At 36.9% G+C, this 24,411-nt stretch overlaps 1 protein-coding gene across 5 annotated transcripts in view; it reads right to left on the reverse strand.

Annotated features, from left to right (window-relative positions):
- Positions 1-24,411, reverse strand: part of ZFPM2 (zinc finger protein, FOG family member 2) — a 459,697-nt gene that overhangs the window by 217,197 nt on the left and 218,089 nt on the right. For 4 of the 5 annotated variants that reach the window (XM_054512514.2, XM_045896074.3, XM_064587997.1 and 1 more), the window contains one exon: positions 16,454-16,572. In XM_054512514.2, coding sequence (XP_054368489.1) covers positions 16,454-16,572 — 119 coding nt within the window. Of the gene's footprint in view, positions 1-15,981; positions 16,104-16,453; positions 16,573-24,411 lie in introns of those variants that run through there. The other variant, XM_064587998.1, reaches the window with a different exon arrangement.

Below are 24,411 nucleotides of genomic sequence, written 5' to 3' on the forward strand. Positions count from 1 at the left end.
CATTTCAGAAGCAACTAGGGTAAAGCAATACAGTAAAATAAGGTAAGTGAAAGTCTGTAGTAATTGATCAACTAAAATGGACTGTACTTCTTATTTCTACTGATTTCCCTTCTTTGCGATGTTAAGATAACTGCATATGCATCATGGGGAAGTACAGTCCATTTTAGTTGATCACCCGATGTTTATAGCAGCAATGTCCACAATAGCCAAACTACGGAAAGAGCCAAGATGTCCATCGACAGATGAATGGATAAAGAAGATGTGGTATAGATATACAATGGAATATTATGCAGCCATCAAAAGGAATGAGATCTTGCCATTTGCAACAACGTGGATGGAATTGGAGGGTATTATGCTGAGCGAAATAAGTCAATCAGAGAAAGACATGTATCATATGATCTCACTGATATGAGGAATTCTTAATCTCAGGAAACAAACTGAGGGTTGCTGGAGTGGTGGGGGGTGGGAGGGATGGGGTGGCTGGGTGATAGACACTGGGGAGGGTATGTGCTATGGTGAGCACTGTGAATTGTGTAAGACTGTTGAATCACAGACCTGTGCCTCTGAAACAAATAATACATTATATTTTTTAAAAAAAGAAGATATTAGGAAGGGAAAAAGGAAGGTGGGGGAAATCGGAGGGGGAGACGAACCATGAGAGACTATGGACTCTGAGAAACAAACTGAAGGTTCTAGAGGGGAGGGGAGTGGGGGGATGGGTTAGCCTGGTGATGGGTATTAAAGAGGGCACATACTGAATGGAGCACTGGGTGTTATATGCAAACAATGAGTCATGGAACACTACATCAAAAACTAATGATGTAATGTATGGTGATTAACATAATAAAATTTAAAAAATTTAAAAAAAAGATAACTGCATATGCACTAGCAAAAGATAATTAAAGAACTATCAAGAAATGCTGCCAAAATAGTAGCCTCCCCATTCCTTTGGATGCTGTCAAACCAACTGAATGGAGATGACTTGCTTCTCTTTTCAAGACTTCAGTGGCTACGGAGGTATACAAATAACAATCAAAAGACTGAGTACCCGTGTGTCCCCTACGATGTGAGTGGTATGTATGGTCTGCAGCAAATATTAACAATACCTTACAATAATATTACTCCCAAACCATTTATTTCTTAAGTCTAGAGGTAAACACTAAAAATTAAAGATTCAGTTCTCATTCCAATTAAATTGTTTAAGTCTTTTATCATCACAAAATATTTTTATACTATTACAATGAAGGTTCTAGACAGTTCTCAATAATTCAGAGTCATGGAGAATAGAGAATAAAGAGAGATGAAAACTGACAGAAAATCAAATACTATGAGAGAATTTTGAGTTTTACTGCTTGCATATTTTTTTCATTTCTCACATTTTCTTTTTCTTTTCTTCCCAGATTTGCCACTAACCCAACTGGGTCTCACTATAATGCTCCAGTTGGTCAAGAATTATAAACATTTTTTCATCCTGCAGATGTATACACCTAAATGCTCTACACTTGTTCCAAGTTATCTATTACTTAAAATATCCTTATGATAATTTGGCAATTGTGTGTTTTGCCATAAGATAAAATATTGCAATTAGGAGCAATAATGAAATCACAGAAACATCATCAGTATTTATAATGTTGCCTAATCTATGACAAGAAAAATATTGAGTAATTTTGTGTAACTCATTCGACAACATAGGGGTAGTTTACTTCATGAGATTGTTTTACTTAGGAAAGTTAAGAGTATAAACAAAATAAAATTAAAATATTAATCTTATTTGTTGGCTTAAAAATCCAACACTTATTGTGTGTGTGAGACCCTGTATATGTGTGTGTGTGTATGTGCCTGGTGCCTATAAATATGGCCTTTTGTGCTTTATGTTTGTTCGAAGCAATACATAAAGGCTCTGTATAAAATTCAGTTTATTTAAATACCATCCAAGAAGTAATTCTGTTTGAGAAGAATGCAGATTTTTGTGTCCCTGCTTCTTAGCAGAGTTCCTGCCATATAGTACATGCAATATTGAGTAAAGTTTTCTTTCAAGATTTCTAGCCCAATGTATCTGAGAAATAGATGTTAGTCATTCAAATCCTTGTAAACAACAGCAGGGAAAGACCATGAAAATAGTTATGAAATAATACTCTACTACCCTCTCATTTGTTGGTAAGAAAGATTTAAAAACATACACACACACACAAGCACAGATAACTTGGAAGGCACACAGTTTGGTTAGTTAGTGTGACAAATTAAAATGGGTCCATCTCCTCTCTTTTATCCAGTCCCTTATGCAACCAGTGGCCAGAAGTTTAGAATACAGCCCTTCTAGCAAGTCTATCTAATGATTAAATTCAAATAAAAATAAATCGCCACATAAAAAAAATCTGATTGCTCATCAAAATGCAAAGTATGAGTATTATTATCCAAATAGATCTCTCCTTCCAGAGCTTTTTTAGGAAGAAAAAGTTGTGCTTTGAAATGACACTGGTAAATATGTCACTTTCCTTCTACTTTATCTTTACATGCAGACATTCTTTTAAACAAAAGTTAAGAGTCTGAGTTAAACTCACCAAAACAAGGAGATTAAAGTTGAAGTGGGAGTCTCCCCCTATCAGTCAGACCTCAGCTGAGGGGGCACACTTCACCTCTAGGCAACTAAGTTCTGAACTGAGCACTGCACTCTCCATGGTATGTGAGGTCACTGCCTATCATTCAGCCCTCTGACAACCGCTTTGTTTTTGACTCTCTATGCCTGTATGCTTATTTATCACATGCCAGAGTAAGAATGGAATGAATGAAAGAATAAACCAGTGGAATCTATAAGCTAAAGAAACTTAAAGATAATAGCCTGTTTACAGGATGCCAACTTTCCAGGCCCCATTCACTAACTGCTCTCCATTTTTATTTTATTATTGTGGTATACTATAAAATATTGGTTCTATTTTGCTGGAGCTTCAGCTGTCTTTTAGCTGTTTTTCTTCATGGGTCAGAATGATTTTATTTTACCTGTCCTGGGAACTGTAGATCAGTTTCTAAAGCTCACTAGAATTCTCTTAGCTATATGATTTTTTTGGGGGGGCGGGGGGACATTTAATGCGGATTTTTTTTTAAATCCACAGCAAAAATAGCACATTTATCCCCTTTACAAAAATCCCAATAAATAACAAAGGTACATTAAGCTCCAAAACAGCTTAACTGAACCATATGTGGATCCAAAGGCCTGCCAAAATGGAATCAGCATTATAAAAGATAGTTTCATATTTCATCTAGCCATAAAATAGGAACTTACAGTATATAAAATGCATTGGCCACTCGCACAGAGCTCGTGATGACAATGGCATGGAAACTCATGTCAGCAGATTAAAAGTGACCTCCATACATACTCTGGGAGGTTTCTTGAGGTTTTTTTTTTTTCTTTCTTTTTTTTAATGTTTTTGTCTTTTTGACCTGGATTGACTAATCAGATTATGGAGCAAGCAACTTAAAACAGCATCTTGAACCTCAGCCCCTCTGACAGAATTTCACCATCACAGTATTTCCTTAGAAAATCTTCAAGAAGCAGCAGAAGGTCTGGCACTGAACCCTTAGGATCCCATTAAGGGCCTCTGCTGTATTCCACAGCTCGTCTAGTCCAAAACGGCATACTCTACTCCCACAGATGCTCTCCAAAGCCATTTGGAATCCTCTTTTCCTTATCAGGCTGATACAGACCTGCATCATCCTCGGAGCCTTCTGACAGGGGCTACAACAATTGGGGGAGGGGGGCGATACAACTGTTCATTGTTTCCTTTCACAAAACCCTGCCACAGGGCACAGATTAACACCAAAAAATAGATGGCTGCAACCAAAGAGAAACACTTTTCAGAGTGCCTGCACCTGATTAATGAAGCAATGGAGCCGACCACTGTTGGACGCCCATCATGCACTCCCCCCACACCCCCCCCCCACGTCTCCTCCTGGACTATCAGTGAAATGGGGAACACTTCCGCCAGTGTCTGCTTCCTTTGAAGAGCTGTCATGCTCAGAAAGCTCTGAAGGAAGGCAACGATTATAAAACTGCCTGTGTTCCTTGCTGACAATATTCAAATAAAGGAATTGAACTTTTTCACTACCACTGAACTTCCTTAATGAAGGAGAATGTTATCTTTTTTTTTTTTTTTTTTTTTCTGTAGCTACTTCATTCCACCTGTACTTGGGACGTGACCCTTATCTCAGATGCTCATGCGGACCTCACCGGGCACCTCGCGTAGACTCATAACGCTACACGGGCGTGAGTAGCCGTGACCCTAAGATGTAAGGTGGTAATGCCATATCCAAGATTAGTATCCGAACCCAAGGGACTCCAGCGGCTCCAGTCCACGGGAGAATGCTCACACATAGGGTAATGAGAAACAAATGGTGTTTGTTTGACTTCGTAATAAAATCTAAAACTCAAGGCATGTGAAATGCCTTTGCTCTTCCGAACTCTGTCCCCATTTCTTCATATTTCATGGCGTGTCACTGCCGGTGTTCGGAAGGCCTTATTCACTCCATTCTATACTGAACTCTAAAATGCCATAAATAATGGAAGAACTGGGGCGCCTGGGTGGCTCAGTCAGTTAAGCGACTGCCTTCGGCTCAGGTCATGATCCCAGGGTCCTGGGATCGAGCCCCACATCAGGCTCCCCGCTCTGCAGGGAGCCTGCTTCTCCTTCTCCCACTCCCACTCCCCCTGCTTGTGTTCCCTCTCTTGCTGTATCTCTCTGTCAAATAAATAAATAAAATCTTAAAAAAAAATAATGGAAGAACTGAGTTAACATTTTTAAAATACAAACCTATCTCAATCAGACAGGGTGAATCAGACAGGGTAAATTACTTTTCCAATTGTCTGAAATCCCCAATCATACACCTGAGAGATGCCGTCTGAAGAATAACTCCTTACCAAAAGAAAACACAAAGAAACCAGGATAATTCAAAAAGCAGTTTGACCACTTAACCTTTCTATCTCTTCCTCAAAATATATAGGTTTTTGCTCTGCTTCTCTGGTGGTTGTACTTAGACTATGAGTTTTCAGAAGGCTCATGCTAGCTAATCAGAAGTATGTGTGTCTGTGTGTGTATAAATACATGTGTGCACACGTGAATGGAGATGTATATGTACAATGACAGCCAAAGTGCTTTTCAAATATGTTCAGAGAGGGGACAGAAGAGAAAAGGCTAGATGCACTGCTTGGTGGGGGCGGGTGTTTAAAGGAATGGGTAATCTATTTTCTATTCATGGGCATAATAAAAAGTAATCTAGGTCTATGTAACAATCTGTATATTTTTTCAAAGTGACTAAATGCATATAATTTTATATAATTTTACAACAACTCTGTGATGTTGAGCTGGTATAATAACATCCATTTTATAAATGAGGAAACTGAGAGCATTTGTGATTATCCAAGATAGCACATCCACTTTGGGTAATAACAGTTGGGAGTAGAATCAGGCTACTCTGACCACATCATGGGCTCTTTTCCATACTTTCTCCCCCATTTCTGATCTTTACAATGTGTTAGTGTATGTTTCTCAAAATTACTAAAAGAGAAAAGGAACACTCAGCAATCAACCTGCTTCTGGTTCCTAATTCCCACCAGATTTTATGTAACTCACATTTCATATATTTTAATTCATCTTTCTCTAGCCTCACAATTTCTAAATAAATTAATCAAGAAGATACTAACCACCTTCCATGTGGAAAACCTTATTTAGCTTCAAAAGTAAGAATAAAATAGATCTCATTTTCACAACTGTCTTTTACTCATCAGTTAATCTTTGATTTTGGTGATGATGCTTTATAATGTATGATTTAATTTTTTCTATTCATATTAACTTGACTTTGTGATTTCTCCCATTGCTCTTGTTATTTGAAAGTCTTTCTTTTTCCAGAGGTTGGGTAACTATTTATGCAAGTTACCTTTAGAGGTAAACAGACTCTGAGATGGCTCCAGTGAGCCAGCCTTTAGTTTCAACCCCTTGTGCAGTTCTCTTCCCTTCACCGTGGGCCAGACTAGTGACTGAATTCTAGTAAACAGAATTCCACTAAAGTAATGGAATCCTACTTCCAAGATTAGGCTACAAAAAGATTGTGGCTTCTATCTTAGGCTCCTTTTCTTGCTCTCTCATTCACTTGCTCAAAGAGAAGCCAGCTGTCATGATGTGAATTGCTCTATGGAGAGGCCCACAAGGCAAAGGACTGAGTCAATAGCCATGCTAGTGAGCTTGCAAGCAGATCTTCCTATAGTTGAGAGTTAGAAGACACCACAGCCCTGACTGTCGTAGTGATTGCAGCCTTGGGAGAGACATTATACCAGAGACATCTAGATAAGCTGTGCTCACATTTCTGACTTTCAGAAACTAAGAATAGAGAGTATGAGAAAAACCACAAAGCTTACACATAACTCTGTGCTTGACTCTGAGCACCTGACCTTTATAACAGAAAGAGATATAACACATATAAAATGGCATAAAAAACATACAAATTATTAGACTCAGGAAGCCAAGGTTTTATCAAACTACGCCAAAGGATTTCATGAGAAAATGATGTAAGATCAAGTGAAAAGTAATTATTTTAAATTCTATACTTAACAAAGAATAGACATGTTAATTCCAAAAGAGAGTTTCTCAAATAATTTCAGAAGTTTCCAAGAGCACTGAAGAAATATTACTTTATTTGTCTCTTATTAGAAATACATGCAAAAAATCTTGCCTGTGCCATAATACAGTATCAACAGAGAGCCTTGTAAGAGTGGCTTAGACAAGGTCATACTCACAGACTTTCCTAAACCCAGAAAACCTCATATGATACTAAAGATTATCAATGCCGACTGAGAGGTACTGTTAAATTATATTTGATTAATGGTGTCCTGGGAACACCTATTCATAGTTTAAAAAGAGTCTAATATTTTATAACATATTTCAAGAGTTATCCCTAAGTCTTATTGATTTTCTTTTAAAGATTTTTTTATTTATTCATTTGACAGAGACACAGCGAGAGAGGGAACACAAGCAGAGGGAGGGGGAGAGGGAGAAGCAGGCTTCCCGCCAAGCAGGGAGCCCGATGCGGGGCTCGATCCCAGAACTCTGGGATCATGACCCGAGCTGAAGGCAGACGCCTAACGACTGAGCCACCCAGGCACCCCAGTCTTATTGATTTTTAAGACCAAACAGAAGAAATACAAAATAGCCCATTCTTTCACAGTTATCATTTCAGTTACTGAATGTATTAATTATCATGCCTAGCTGGGATCACTGTTAAATCCTCATAACATTGGAACAATTTTATAACCATGTAAATAATGGCTAAGTGCACAATGCCAATCCAATTGTTTTAAAAAGACTTGTGGAATGCCAACTCTTCAAAAAAAAAATCAAAGAGAAAGACTTTAAAAGTCATGCCACATAAATCAGCAAAGAACAGAAAATTTTGATCGACTTTTCAAACTGCTCCTCACAGTGCTTTCTCATCTTGACTTCTCCTCCAGCCAAAATGTTTTCCAAGCTTTATATTCTATAACTTGTGTTATGAAAACAATAGAGTTATATTTTACAAAACACTCCCTCACCACTCAAGAATTTGATAGACTCCCTTTGGGGAGCAGAGACTCTATCTCCATCCCCTAAGGGACCATGAAGTGTGAAAAAGACCTACAAACAGGAACAACTCCGCAAAGAGTGTCTGGAGCTATAAACCAATAGCCAGACTTTGTCTTCAATGCCTATACTCTGTGAGAAAGGTAGTGCTACTCATTAGTTTCTTCAAATTCATACACATATTCTTAGTAGACCAAAATGTCATTATGATGATATGAATAGCTACTCCTTCCAGACACTGACTAAATTAGCAGCATAACATGGAATCATTTTAATAATTCCTCGAAAAGATCATCTTCAATAAAAGTTCTCCTTAAGTTCTGGAGAAAGGGAACAATGAATAATCTTACATGAAGAAAAAGATACTTTTTGTTTATTTAAATTTGGCTTAAGTATAGGTAAATAGGTTTAACCATGTATCATAATTCAAAGGCAAAAATGTGTTTAAATTTCAGGCATAGGTGAGTAAGGTAAAAATAAACTGTCTACATATAACAAGGAATGACAAGGAATTGTCTTTGTGTTCCTACCTTTCAAATGCAAGTCCAAACATAGAGAACCTGGAAAGACTTCACTGTCAGAAGAAACAATAAATCAAAGAGAGACTGAGATTCACAGAGAGACTAGCTACACACAAAAGGTGTGTCTTGGAGGCAGGTACAAATTATCAGGAAAGGCACAATTTATATTTTCATTCCAACATTATTTTCCCATATTACAATATAATTCTATCCACTGCCAACATCATCGTTATGCCTATGTTGTAATACAATCAGTTCCTTCAGATCCATATGCAACTGACTTGTCTGGTTTGCCTCTACAGTTCTGAATTGTGAAATACTTCTTTGGTGTTTGGTTTCTTCCTTTCTGACTCACATTCTATAGGATGCCTCTACCAACGCAGGATTCCATACTAACCTCTCTCCTCTCCCACAAACAAACAAATAACAAATAAACAAGAAACCTACTCTAATTCTAAAAACCAGACCGAAGTGTCATTTTCCAAGGCTCTGCTGCATTAAATGTCTTGTCTCATGTGCTCTTTGAGGAGCTTCCACTCAGTTTCCATTAATTCTCCACAAAGCAGATAGAGTATAAGAGAAGCCAGGATCTTGGCCTCCCTAAGGGACAAATCTACAACCTCCGTCAATAATGAATTTCACCAACGCTTCCCAGGAGGGAGAGGGTACAATTAAAAAGGTTGTAAGTCCTTGCACTACTAGAACCTAAGGGCATCCGTGAATGAAACTGGCTTAAGCCCAATTAGAGGAATCAGTACATTTGTCTTCTCTTGGAACAACCCTGCTCTTACGGTTCCCATCAATTCAGTATAAATCTGACTGATCTTATCCAAGAAGTTAATAGAAAATTGCTCACAGTGGGCGACTGCCACCTCAGTTTCCAAGCAGAGACAGATGGAATTTCCCAGATGGTTTGTCACAGAGAGAGAGATGCTGGATGAGACTTCACAGAAAGCATGGTAGAGCAGAACACCTTCTTGGCCTTCACCCATGTCATACTGAGGGATCGAAAACTGATTCCACTGTAAACAAATCGTAATTGCCTCAAAAGGTTCAACACCGCATCCTCCCTAACCGCTTCAGGGTGTACAAAACTTACACTGAAATTAGTCAATATTTATCAAGAAACGATCATGGACATATCTCCTTATTGGGTAAAAACTGAAGAAATATAGTTATCCTGCCTTACTGAGTCTTACACTCAACTGAGATTAAGACTAAACATAAATATATAAACAAAAAAAAAACAGACACAAGATGGTATTAACTATATTACTGGTATTACTGAGTTGGGCAGATCAAGTAAGATCCCTGAGAAAACAAAAGAAATGGATAGGAAGACTTGGGGATGATGTAAGGATCTTGAATAAAGAGATGCGCATCATTCACTGATACTAGAGAGAAGTGAAAGGAAAGAACTGATTTACTAATTCTTTAAAGCTTATTTATTGGGCCTGTGCTCTAAGCCAGACATTGCTCTAGATAGAAAGGATGCAAAGATAAAAGACACATAGTCTACAGGGGAGACAGACAAGTAAACAGGCACAATTATGTGATAAATGTTCTTATCCTAGTAGACCTACAGCATCATGGAAATATTAAGAAGCCCATATCTATTCCAGACTTTAAGAAAGATCTACTTGAGCTGAGTCTTTAAGTAAGAACTGGAGTCAGTGTGATGATAAAGAGGGGCAGTAGGGGGGAACATAAAGCTTCCTAGGATGATGAAACAGCATGGCCAAATGCACAGAGATGCAAGAAGAATGTATATTCAGAGCACTACAGGTAGTTGATGCTGACTGAAATTCCACACTGAGAGAGGAAAAGGGGTCAGAGCTGAGGAGAGGAGTCTCACGAAGGCCCTCCTTGGCTTTGCCAAGGAGGCTGGGTTCTCTTGTGACCTTTAGGATGATTTTAAAACTTTTGTTTTTAGGACATATTGTGATTTGGGTAAAAGGAAAAGGAACAAGAAGGAAGGCAGAAAGAACAAGAGGAGAATATTGTGATAATCAGGGAAGAGAAGATAGAGGTTTCAGCTAAAGCAGCGGTAGGAACAGAAAGAAGAGAGCAGACATGAAGAAGGCAGGAGTTATTGTCCTTGGTTTCTGGAAGTGAAAATGACAATCCTGGAAGATGAAGAGAAAAGCAAGGGTAGTAGCTACAGGCAATAGAGACGGGGTGGGGGGAGGGGTGTGCACGCACGTGTGTGATATGGGAATTAATGGACATTTGAGATGTGAGAGAAGGAGAGAGAGAAATGGAGACAAAACCCAGAATAACTTACAGGATGAACTTCTTGTAGAGGTAGGAAAAGAGATGCAGACAGAGACTTAGGATTAAAGGTGACTAAAAGTTGCAAGTCAGGGAGAAGAACAGAGAAGCAATCTCTGGCAACTGTACTAAACTCTCCTTGTGACTATTTCGTTGGAGCAAGTCAGTGGCAAAGGCTTACAAAACAGTTGAAATGTGCTATTAGAGAAAGGGTAAAAAGCCAAGGTTAGAGATTTTTTAATTTAAATGTCATTTGTAAATTAGTAGCTGAAGCTTTAGAAGTGGATAAGCTCCCTGAGGCACTGGGAACAGAGGGAGAAGAGAAGAAAGGCCAGAGTGTTTTGGGAAACAGGCACAGTTAAATTCAAAAGAGCCAAGACCCAGAGAGATATGAGAAGTAGGAAAGTATGGTAGTCCTGAGCCTAGATTAGAATGAATATTAAAAAGAAAGAGATTTTTCCCAATGTCAACATCAATGAAAAGAAATGTAAGACCCGACAAAAAAAATCATGCCTCAGCAAAATTATAAATTATATCATTGAGATGGTGACACGGGGGGATATGGGTAGGGGTCCATCAGAATGCTCATGGTAAGGAAAGTCCATTAGATTAGATTATTATTTTAAACAGCATTTATTGAATATCTATTACGTGCCAGGGGCAGAGGTCTAAAACTGAACAACAGAAATTTTTAAAAGAAATCTATGTTCTCTAGAATCTCAACAATAATTTTGATTACTTTCAAATTTACTTCATTATATTTTAGAGGTTGTTTTGTAAGTTTCCCCAGAACTTACCATGAGACTGATTTAAGTTCAAGTAGTTCACTGGGGAGGTGTTGTCACAAAATTTCAGTAGAGGAATGGAGAAGTAAAGGAAGGAGAAGGCAGGTCATAAAGAAGGCATTATAAAGCCAACTGAAGCCCAGTTGCACTGGCAAACTCTAAGAGATGGGTAGAACACTTCTTAGAACAGTGGGGGTATTTATCCACCAACTTCTGTCCCTCATTGGTTGAGATTAGTTCAGGAAATATTAGTTCTCCAGCACCTCCAATGTGCCTGGCTTGTGACAAGTTTGCTCCTAAGGCTGGGGAAAAAGTCCTCTACTAGAAAGATGTTTACAGATGTTTCCACTAAGCAGCCTTTGACTATACCGATGAATGCTAGCGACATATGGGTAGGGGTGTATTTGCAACAGGGCGTGTACACCACGAAATTGGAAGACTTTGGCAATGAATGGCATCAGAGATTGGTACTGGAAGAGTTAGACCTGGAAGGGGAGAGAAGGAGACATCTAATAATTCTGATATTTTCCTAGGATATGGAACAGGAACCTCTGATTCTTTCCTCAATGACATTTTTATGAGGGTAACCATCTTAAAAAGTTTAAGGTGCAAGCTAATGCCTGCATTATTTCATTATTAAGTCAGTGAAATGTTGTCTGTAGCACCCTTTATATGTGTATTTCCCATTTGGAGAATTCAGTGTCACAAATGCCTTATCCTGATCGAACAGCATCAGTGAAATGAGACTTCTCCATCAGATTTCATTTGTTGAATTTAACAGGTGGTGATGAGTTTACTATTATGTAATAAGTCACGTGGGACTTGATTTATGTTCTATTTAATTAAGTATGCATGTTGTGTAGTCCCAGCAGTTGGCTGTATTACACTAGTTAGCCACTGACAGCTGACATATTCAAAAGCAAGAGAGGGCAAATGTCACTTAAATCCCAGACATCCAATCTTCCAAACAGTCACTGTTGCTTGCCACTTATTGGGCACTAGTCATGTGCTACCATGGCAGAGATTTAGCACAGAACAAAGACCTTTGTCCTTAGGAGAAAATGGGAAAACTTCAAAGGCATGATGTAGAAGTATAGAAATGCTAAAACGTCTCCAAGACAAGTATTGATCACAATTTAAAGTGATTTTTAAATTGTCTTCCTTGTCAGCAGTCCTTTGATATTTTCCATGAATACAATTGCAAGGCTTTTAAAAACATGAGGTTTGTGTCACCATGATAGCATTCAATGTAAAGTTATTCCTTGGTGCAGAGGTGGGGTGTTGGAGAGAAGGCTAGGCTCACTCACTGGCTATCAGTCCATTCAGGGGTGTACAATTATACCTGAAAAACACTGAAACTTACAATGGATCATAGAGCTTTGGAGCCTGTGAGCCTTAATTTTATGTGTCACCTTGGAGGGTATTTTGGATGAGACTCACATTTGAATCAGTGAACTCTGGGTGAAGCAGATTTCCCTCTGTAATATGGGTGGGTCTCATCTAACCAGCTGAAGGCTTGAAAAGAACAAAAACACTGGCCTCTCCAAGCAACAAACTTCATCTGCACCACTGGTTCTGCTGGGTCTCTGCCTACCAGTCTTTGGACTAGAAGTGCACTGTTGTCTTTCCTGGGTCTCCAGCCTGGTAGTGCACATGGAAGATTTTTAACTGGCCAGTTTCCATAATTACATAAGCCAATTCCTTGTAATAAATCTCTTTCCCTCTCTCCTTCTATCTCTCCCTCTGACCCATATCTGCTCCAATGACTGTATTAACTACATGTTGTTTTAATGATTCAATAATGGCAGCAACAGGAGGTATCGAACAGGATAATGGGGTGTCGGCAAAAGATTATTTATTTCTATGTTTGGTGTGTTATATAATTTCAAAATAACTTTTTGTCAAATCACTTTGTTTTGGTGTTTCTATATAGCCTATATTCTCAAAATGTTCTATATACATCCAAATGCCTGGTCTGCAAAGGCTTCCTGCAGAAGGTGGCATATTGCTAATGCACTTCAAGATGGGAACTTGAAAGATATAAAAAGGATTTGACATCTGGCATGGTGACTCAATTAATTACTGTGTTGGATTAATTAGTGTGCTGAATCTCCTGAGCCAACACCATGAGTCTGAGCAGAGATACATTACATTGGTTGGCGAATAAAGCACTTTAGGAGTGTGCTAATTCCAAATTTTGATTCAAGGTTGGGTAAGGAAGGGTTAGGAGGCTATATATTTTATGATAAGGAAAATATATCTTCATGATATAAAATACATGTTAAAGTCCTGTCCAAATTATAGAGGTAATGAAATTGCAGGAGCCTTTGCATTAACTCGTACCTGCACAAACAGTCCAGGAAGTACCATAACAAATATTTTGCCTAAAGTAAGAAAAAAAGAGCACACTTCTAATCATTGCACATTTTCTCCAGAGATTTTTATAAATTTAGAATTTAAGTGAAAAAATCCTAAACAATTTTATCATGTTCAAATCACATACAGATGCTCTTGAGAAGACAGTGTGGCATGATCTTTAAAAATGCAGAATCTGGAATCAAAAGGCTGAGCCTTTATTTGCTTATCTATAAAACACAATTTTAAATAGACCCAAATTCTCAGGTTTGTTTTGAGGATTAGATGAACGAATCCATCTTGAATTCTTTATACAGTGGATAAGAAAGAATGAATATGCAGTATATGCTAGCCGACTGTTCCACAGTTGTTCAACGGTAGTACCAGGGGTATTTAATGACATAAAGTCAAAAGCAATTTCTGGAAAAGAATGTTATTACAACAGAAACATATTTTGAAATGTATTTTGGCAAAGCAATGATACCTTTAAAAAGAGAAAAATACTACAGTATAAAGGAATCACATGAATCAAATATTTAAACCCTAAGGCAAAAGAAGAAACCTAGAGTATTATTTTCTTTTAAAAATTTATTACCCACTACTGGTTTTTGATACCTTGAAGAGTATTCATAGTCTTCCAATAATATCAAAAATTCTGAAAACTTCATATCTATAAACTGAATTCTTTAAAAAAATATATTAAATATGGCATAAAATAGCCTTAGATTAGTACAGGAGTATTTTTAAAAAAATATCTGTCTAAAAAATGGGAAATTATTTCGTTGAAAGACTCACCTTTCGCAAATAGGTTTATTTTGCACATGTCACAATTTAGCATATGCTAAAAATGTGTAGAAGTACCACCCTACATATATACACACATATATAGATAGATAATTATATAAAGGTCAAAAATGGAATTTTCATATAGATTTTATCTTGATAAGGTAAAAGGGAAAACATTTCTTTTATTTCAGTGGTAGCACACTTTTTAAGAAATATCAGAGAAATAACTAAAGCTTATGTTGGTGACTGATATGCAGTGATAAATAAGTATCTGATTGCCTAAAACATTTTTTAAGTAAAGCTAGAGAACCAATAGAAACCTCCAGATAAAATGGGTTTAGAATAGCATTTAACTCAAACTTTGGTGTGTAGACAATCTTCCTGTTGCCTTTGCTTGAGAAATCTGTGTGGTAAATATTGTTCTCTCACAGGAGTCAATAGAATAGTCTACTTAATACAACTCCACCAACCAAGGACTGCAGTGTTTATGGGGCCACATCTCAAAGACTTTTTGAAATAAGGTGCACTGGACCACTAAGAATTCAGTTGCCTGATCATTAAATATTTAGCTTGGCCTACCAACTTGTTTGGTTCTTAAATACATGTGAAATCTCCCACTTCATCCTCTTATGGACAAATGTGTGGATTTGGGAAGTAAAAATTACACCCTAGAATCCCCCATGTTGTTTAGAAGTTTGGTGACACAAATATTTCCTATTTATTCCAATCATTACTTTTAGGTGAACCAATAACCTCGGTCTCATCCACATGCACTGAATAAGCAGAGATCCACACATACCAGTTTCTTTCGTGTAATAAACTTGAGGAAGAATTTCTTTCATGTAACAAATTGAAGAAGGAATGCAATGTTGCTGAGTTCAGTACATTTGTCAAGACCCTTCTGGGAGTTTTTATGTCCCTATAGTGTAGACTGAGTCGTTTAGCAGCCATGAGATCTTCCCATATAAGTGGCATTTAGAGAGAAAGACTTTCATTTCATATATATAATTTGTGAATCTCCTAAATAATATAAAACATTTTTCTCCTCAAGTTTTATCACTTGTATTATCACTTAAATAGGAGAGGTCCTAAAGTCCTAATCCCTGGAACGTGAGAATGTTACCTTACACGGCAAAAGGGAATTAAGGAAGCAGATGGAATTAACATCGCTAATCAGCTGACCTTAAAATAGGACCGTTAGCCTAGATTACCCAGGTGGGCCCACTATAATCACAGGTGTTCTTAAATGTGAGAGAGGGATACAGAAGACTCAGAGTCGGAATGTGGATATGACGAAGACTCAATCAGCCATTGCTGGCTTTGAAGATGGCAGGGAGCTGTGAGCCAAGAGATGTGGGCAGCCCCGAGAAGATGGAAAAGTGAAGGAAACACCTCTAGAGACTCCAGAGAGGAACTCAGCCCTGCAGATAGTGAATTTTAGCCTGGTGAGATTCATTTCAGACTTCAGACCTGCAGAAATGCAAGATGATACATTGTGTTGTTTTAAAGCCATAGAGTGTGTGGTAGGTAATTCGCTATAGCAGCAAGAGAGAAAACTAAAATACCCAATTAAGAAATGAAGTTTAAAGGTACCCACACATCCTATCTTTCCACTACTTTTTAAAACATCGAATTCATCAATTAACCATATAAGCTTACCTAGAGGAAGATTTTACAGAGATTTTCCAAGGAAGTTAACAAAAATTATGATGCTAATCATCCATCTTTGCTCTTAAAGGTGCAAATAATATTACCAAGGAGTAACAAGGTTGTTTATTTCTTGTTCTTCATGTAAACCTGTAATGTATGACAATTAATTTGTGTCATCTTAAAAATAAAAGCATTTGTATATATTATTAAGTGTGAGTAGTAGTAGTCTGGCTAAGCAGATAAAGCAACAACCTTATAAATTACCTTACTAAACAACCACTTAGTATGATTAACCTGTTTCCTTCTAAATTCTGCGTGTATTACTGTCAGAGACAAACCACTTGGAAAATATCCAAGTTTTGTGGTCCATGAAAAAGAAAAAACAAACTGTTATTTTTAGTGATTTCCCTGGGAAACAAGCAGAGATAATTTCTGAGCTATGACAAAATACTGAGTCAACCATCTCAGAACATCCACATACCAAGGAATTATTATTCAGGTCCATCTTCCCAGCAAATGGCCCCCAGGTTGTTCCCACAGGAAGTTGCTGCCGACTCTGGATTTTCCGTTCTCCGTCTTTCTGAAATACCTCCAGCTCCCCTGCAGACAATGAAAACAAGAGGTGTTTGGAGTACTTTCACGTGTGCCTTACCCACAGCCACCTCTTTTTCTGTGTTGGCTTTACACACGCAGTATTCTCGGGATTCGTATTAAGAGAATTAATTATGCTTGTCTGAAAAACAACTGATCTTGTTATCCTGAGAAGAAAATAAAACTTGTCCTTAGAATTGTATTTGGAATTTAGTCCAATTTCTTTCTTGCACCTTTTCACACACATCATCTACAGAAGTCAATTCTATTTAGTAAGTCCTGAAGAACCCGAAATAATAACACCTCAAAAAACACTGCTCTAATGGAAAAACAGGTAGGCAAAAAACATGATGACAATGGCTCAGAGTTAAAATTTTATATTTGATCACCAATGTAATTAAAAATTATAATTAAAGATATGTACCTTATGCAATAACTTTATTATAGTTACTCAAGACTCACGGTCAACAACATCTGGCGAGTTTTTCAAAGCACTTGGTAATTTTCTGAAATTACTACTAGTTTCAAGGGATAAAATATCTACATGTATAAAAAGTAGGGGTGTATGTTTTCCCAAATGAAAAAATGTTTAATCAAACTCATTACATTTTTATATTTGGTACTTGATGTAGATTCTATGTTACCAAAAGAGTTTGGACAAAAAACACTTATGAAACAGCCAGTTTTGGATGGTCTTCGTCCTTTCATTGCCTCCAATTTATTACATTAGGATCATTAAAGGGAAATAGGAAGTAAAGACAGTATACACACTGCCATAAAGTAGGAATTCATCAAATGCTCCCTTAAGAAATTTATTTAAGAAATAAATTAATAAAAAAAATGAAGGTTTCAAAGCTTCGAAGAATAACCATCAGTCTAAAAACTGTTTGGGATAAACAAACCAACAAAATCTCGACCAGGAATTGGGGCCTTTCTCTTTAAATAATTAAATCTATGAAATTTATGTCCTGACAGTATCACTATACCACATTATCATAGCAAAAGATTTATATTTCAAAATATTAATCTTAATAATATAATTTATGTTTTTTATTGGTATTTCTTCTCACCCTGCTCAAGAGTAGACATGAAAATGTGAAGGAATGGATTAATAAGTATAAATAGAAACCATATACAAAAAATATATATATATGCAACAGATAGCTGAAAAAAGTTCTAAATAACACAGAACGTATTCAGTAGTTACATTTTCTAAGAGATACATAAGTCATGGTAGGTAACCTATTATAAAATTTTTGCCTTACTCTGGCCTTAATTTCTTTTCAAGTCTTTAAATATGTACATTTAATTTTGATGTTTTTAAAAGCAATACCATCAACCTGAGTTCAGTTAGATCTTTCCTTTATTTCTTCACATTTGTGTCTCCTCCATTTAACACCAGTTAAAATACCAGACATTACTTTTCACATTTTTATTATTGCTTATCCTGAAAACCAAAATCAAAGTATGTAAACCACAGTCAGGTAAAATATTGTGTCATGGTTCCATGATGTCAATTATGAAAATATAAATTTATCTGTATTGGGACAATGAAGATACAATGGAAATAACAATCCCAGGCTCACAGTAAACAATGTCAATTCAAGGATGACAGCTCCATTCTCCCTTCTTGTCGTACTCCCTTTCTCTCCCACTTGTCAAATACACTAAAAATGGAAGAACTCATTAAACTCATTAAGATAGACACACACATCCCCCTCCTTTTCTTTTCATTCTGATGTATCAGTAGCTAAAGATGATCAGTAATTAGGAAAATGGACCCCCCAAAAAATTCTGTAAGTCTGAGCTTTCAAAATGTAGCTTTATAAATAGAATACTTGCAACAAATAATATATTAATGCTTAAGTATCAAATCCCAAATCCAGGGAATATGGAATAATAATAATTTGTTTTCTGTAGGTGGAATAACAAACCCATTTCTGAGATATTCCCCTGAAAATGTTTTTTATCCTTATACAATCTTTTTGATTAATGCACTGGAATCAGAGCCTTATTCACAAAATTCTCCAAGACAGAGAATAGCTAACAATCTACTATGATGTCAACAAGGATTCAGTGGAAAATGTCCCTCAATGTATATATTCATATGTGATAACGTACTTATTTAAATCTTTCAAGATATTTTTTTCTATTTGAAAAGAAACTTTAATTTCTGATAGTTCTTTGAATTTTTCAACCATACATACTTCAATTTTAAGCAATTTCTTTACAATTTACCATTTAATGATAAAATACATTTCAATCCCTCTGCTAAATACTAGTTAAGAATGTTCTTTTCTATGTAAAAATGATGCCCAAATAATTTGCTTTTTTTATACACTAAAAAAAAGTCATGTCACATTTAAGTGATACCAGAGAAATCAGAGGATCTTTGAAAACCTTTTTAAAAAGTAATTTGTCCTCTCTTTCTGCCACTGACATTTTTCATTTGAAAAGGTTCACACTCAGGCAAACAGTGACTTCTTATCTATACCTGTGGATTTACAAGTAGCTCTTTCTTTTAATGGATTAAGAACTACAAACTTAGGGCAGATCATAAAGTGATACCTAAATATCACCAAAGTTCTTGAGGTGTCTTTGACTATGCATTAAAATTTTAAGCAAACCAAAACTACTTTTATGAGCTCTTAAGCATGACCATAACAGAAGGTCCAGTAACGTTTCAAGCTAACAAGACAATCTTTTGAACTTTATTAGGCAAACAGGCAAATCCCAGTCTCCTTTCTTGCTTATAAAGAAGTTATTCTGAGGTTTGGGGAAATCCATTCTGTTGCTGAAGTATTAAAATAAACATACTCATTTATTCACAACAGGGTTAAAGAAATCCACAAGCACAATGCAAATAATTAGCATTTACACACTACCAAGGCTGCACAGGTTAATGATAGAGAAATAAGACATTGTATAAATGGAAGTTATATTTAACTTAGATGTTGCTTAACAACATAATATTTAAATTTTTTCAAAGATTAATTGTCATGAAATAGAGGAAACATTATTGCACTAAAAACAAGATTAACTGTTAATCAACTCTATCCAATAACCAGCTAAATAGCCTTGAATAGAAAAATTATCTTTTCTGAGTCTTTGCTTTATCCTTGGTAAAGAGGGTTTTGCACTCACTTGCTACTTGGTAAGGTGCCCATGACACCATGATTTTCTTTTCCCAGATATATCATGAGAGGTAAAAAGAACACTGGGGTTGTAGGTCAAAGACCCAGGTCCAACAGTTTATCATAAAAATGGATGTTTAACTTGAAAAGATCAGATATTCCAAAATCAGAAAGCAAAGCTCCAATTCTTGTTTGATTTGTTTATTCATTTTTTTTGCCTCTATACATTAGTTTATTCATTCTTTTATTCTACTAATATTTATTTGGTATCTACCAAATATCAGGCAGTGGGTTATGCCCAAGCATAAAGCCACAAACAAAACAAGCCTGAACCTTGGACAAATTTCAGGAAATGTAATCCATAAGGCTTGAGAAGTAGACATCATAGAACCTAGTGATTATTTAGATTTTAGGAGTTAGGGACAGGAAAATCCAACAATAATGTTCAGGTATCTGGCTTAAGCAAATGGGCCAATGGTCATGTACCTTTTGAAATAAAGAACACATGCAAAAAAAAAAAAAGAAGAAGAAGAAGAAGATTTAAGGATAAGATGAGGAGTTATAGTTAAGAAATATTGAGGTCGAAGTGGCTGTAAGTAGGGTGCCTGGGTGGCTCAGTCGGGTGCCTGTGTAGCTTAGTCGGTTGAACGTCTGCCTTTGGCTCAGGTTGTGATCCCAGGGTCCTGGGATCGAGCCCCGCATCAGGCTCCTGCTCTGGGGGAGCCTGCTTCTCCCTCTGCCTCTCTCTCTCTCTCTCTCATAAATAAATAAATAAAATCTTAAAAAAAAAAAGGTGGCTGTAAGGAAGGCAAGAGATGGGGAGGTACAAGCCTGGGACTCAGAAGCAAGGTCTTAACTAGAGTGATAAATTTTGGTATTTTACTCATTAATTAAAACTAGCTTGCATATGGTAATAAAAGCCATAAGACTGTTCATCCAGGACCAAATATATCAGAATAAAGTAAGAAGACCTAAGACAGGGTTCTAAGGATCTTCAATAGGCAGAGTGATAGAGGAGCAGGCTCAGAAAATTAGGAGAAGTGGGGTACCTGGGTGGCTCAGTCAGTTGAGCATCTGACTCTTGGTTTTGGCTCAGGTCCTGATCTCATGGGTAGTGGGACTGAGTCCCGTGTCTGGCTCCACGCTCAGTGGGCGTCTGCTTGGATATTCTCTCCCTTTGCCCCTTCCTCCACTCTCTCTCTCTCTCTCTTTCAAGTAAATATATAAATCTTTAAAAAAGAAACTTAGAAGTGCAAGAGAATAGAAAAGAAACTGGATATAGCAGCCAATGGGCTGATTAAGAATGTAAAGGAGGAGGGATGAATCAAGTAATCTGAAAATTCATGGAAGTAAGAAAAGAATCGGAAAGATCCCTTTTGATGAGATGGAAATCATGGGTATCTGGAGTGAAAGGAGTTTGGAGGCCAAACCACAGACTGGAATGAGTTCAAAACTGAACTGGAGAAGAGTCAATTGAACAAGCCATGTGATCCTTAACCCTTTGAACTTCAGTTTCTGCCTACAAAATAGGAATTACAATATCTTCTTCATATGACTGCTGGGAGGATTAATTCACAGAACACATGCAAAGTGCCTAATAAATATTTACTACTTCACCAAAAAGACACTGAAGCATTCTAAGAGCATGTCCACATACTTCCATCATCCCATCTAACCATTCACCAGTGTCTGTAGTCACATCCCCTCTTAACACTTCCATCCAAAATACTCCCCATACCTTGGCTTATCTCCTTTTCAAATATCTCCTGGATTCACCTTTCTTATCAGCATTCCCCAGGGTTCATCAACTCAGATGTCGATTACCGACCAGCCTCAATTCACTCTACAGCTCCAAATCCCTGTCACGATAAACTTAGTAAAACTCCACAGTCACTCATTGGTACAAGTTCCTCTAGTAGCATCCCGACTTGAGCGTCTATGCCTGAATCTTAACCACAACGTTGCTCCACGGTGTCTTCTGTTCTGCTCTCAGGAATATATTTTTTCCCTCCAGTCAAGAAAGCCTTCCTCACTTTACCTTCCTCCTCATGTCCAGTTTAACCCCCTTCTTTCTGAGAATTGTGCTTTTTTCCTGGCAGACACTCTGTACTCCTGGCTGCCTTGATAAACTCTATTAATGTTGCAAGACCAAACCCAAAGCTATTCTCTTTCACCAGATGTTTCTGAACTCCAGAACAAACTGAGTTCTCCTTCCCTAGTACTCCCATGGCATTTATAATCCAATGCTACACAATTTTGCAGTTAATGACTCCCTAGTGCTTTCCCTTGGATAACCCTTTTCACCTCAAGAGGAATATGAGCATCTTGAACTATAGGTATAGTTTTTAATTTCTCTTTATCCTCTGGTAACCAATATAATTTCTGACACATGGTAATTGTGAAATACAAACTGAACATAGTTGATTGGATGTTTTCTTAAGTTCATAGACTTAATTTTAGTACAGTTAAAGTTTATTTTAAGGACAAAAAAAGTTGCCTTAATATGTGTCTTCTCTTTGTATTACAACAACCATATATTTCATTTGCTCAGCATTTTACTACATTTACTTACGTTACCTCATCTGTGAAATATGGAGCAGACTGAAAAATAAAGACTTTTCCTCTCAGCCACTTCATATTTTTGCAGCTATTCTTCAAAAAGAAGCCTTTTTTTTTAACATGCTGGGTTAGTTCACACAAAATATTTGAGACACATAGGATGGACTAATCAATTTTGGTAAAAGATAATATTGTTAGTGCTGAGGGCTGTTTCTCTTATCTTCTTGATAATGCATACTTTTAAAAGTCTGTGATTACTCAAAGACTTATGATAGCCTCACTTAAAAAAAAAAAAAAAAAAAAGCCCTAAGTCCGAAATCACTACCAAACATACTGCAGCTTTTAAGATATCAAGCCACTTCTTTTTTTTCGCAAATAAAAGAAATTTGCTGGTGGAAAGAAATACTTAAAGTCAAGAGAGATACCCTCAAATCTTATTTTATTGAAGATACAATCAAGCTATTGTTTTGTTTCTTTTAGAAAGGGTCCTTTTGATGCCTCTTTAGAAAGCAAAGTATATGAAAACTGTAGTATACCAAAGGAGAACAGACAAGATGTGGGCCTTTTAGCATGGTTATCAGCCATCATGCTTCAACTGAATTCAGTATTAAGTTGATGACATAAATGTATGTGGTATTTACAGACCATCCCTTAACTCCAGGCTCGGATTTCGTAGACGGACATGGTTGCAAATAAATGAGATGACAGAAGATCCTATTTCATTTGCTGAAAATAAAATTTGGATTGGTTTGAACTTGGTTTTAAATATATAACCAATTTTTAAAGCAGACCACATGAATTAGCTCATAATGTTTATCAGGCCTTATTGTAACAGAAGGTTATAGCGTCAGAACCCATATTTATATTTTCTCCATGGTTGGAAAACATTATACATCATGGTATCAAACATGGACAGCCCCGAAGTCATGCTGAGTTCAAAAAGCGCTCAAAGATTCTAAAAATCTCAAAACATTTTCAAAGTCAGCCAAGGTGGCTGAAGTATGGCAGGGCTCTTGCTATTTTATGGTTTAACCATTTGACAGCTGCCTGCCAGATACATTAAGAGGGTTAGATGATCATTTCGCTGCTGATTATCTTCACAGCCAAACTGCAGTTTCGCCACTGTATGTGTGTTTCCTCAGGCATTAGTAACAGCATGTTTCATCTGCATTTTAAGACAAATAGTGCCATTTATATTATGTTATGTTGAGCCATCTCAAAGCATGGTTTGGCACAGGAAATGATAGTTCTTGGTAAGTGGCTACAAATCGCCTTATAGGGATACCTTTTCTAATTTTCCTTCTCAATTTTTGAGTCATACAGTCATAACACACACTAAACTACAGTTTTGAACATAAACTTGAAATACGACATTCCCTATTCAAGTACTCCAGTCAAACCCTGATAAATCAGGCTGGCCATGGAGTGATCTTATCCCTTCTGACTCTTTAATAAATCGAACCTTGTAAGTTCGTACTGTTGGAAGTTGTCACTAAATGAAATTGTGACCTTATCCGGCGCATGAACTTATCCTGCTGACAACTACATTTATTGTGTGGATAAGAAAGGGAAAAAAAGAATAAAGAAAAAAATGAGATATTTGATAATTCTGATCTTAGCCATATGTAACTCTAACAGATGGGATCTTTTCGATGTTCCATTAATGATTTGCCAAAGATGAGAGAAAAATGCTCACACTAGGTAAATGCTGGGGGCACTGCGGATGTTCTTAAAAGTGCATGAAGAGGTACTGGGTGACAGCAGTGAATCAGAAGCTATTAGTCTACCACAAAGAGCCCTGAATTAGTTTGTAAGTAGCTTGTAATGGTGGTGGCAAAATAGAAACGTTCCCTTTTCATGCATTCAGTGGCTAAAAACTCCAAAACAAGACACTGGAATTGTCTAAAACCTGGAGCAGGTTAAATCACTGCAATTTTCAAGAATAAAAACATACCCTTCAGCTACAGTTTCTAAAACGTCATAGGAATCAATGTGTACAGCATTAAGAAGCAAATTTACATGCATATGCTACCATACATCAGCATGTAATACAAGCTCGGGAATCTTTTACCTTATTATTCTGGCTGGCTTTCAGAATTAATTCTGAGGCTATGATAGGTCTGGATATTCTTTCTATCATAAGGCCTACCAAAAC

This window comes from Mirounga angustirostris, unplaced genomic scaffold (assembly GCF_029215605.1).
Source record: "Mirounga angustirostris isolate CCGP_5_RB_7025 unplaced genomic scaffold, mMirAng1.0.hap1 SCAF_4, whole genome shotgun sequence".
Classification (NCBI taxonomy): Eukaryota; Metazoa; Chordata; class Mammalia; order Carnivora; family Phocidae; genus Mirounga; species Mirounga angustirostris.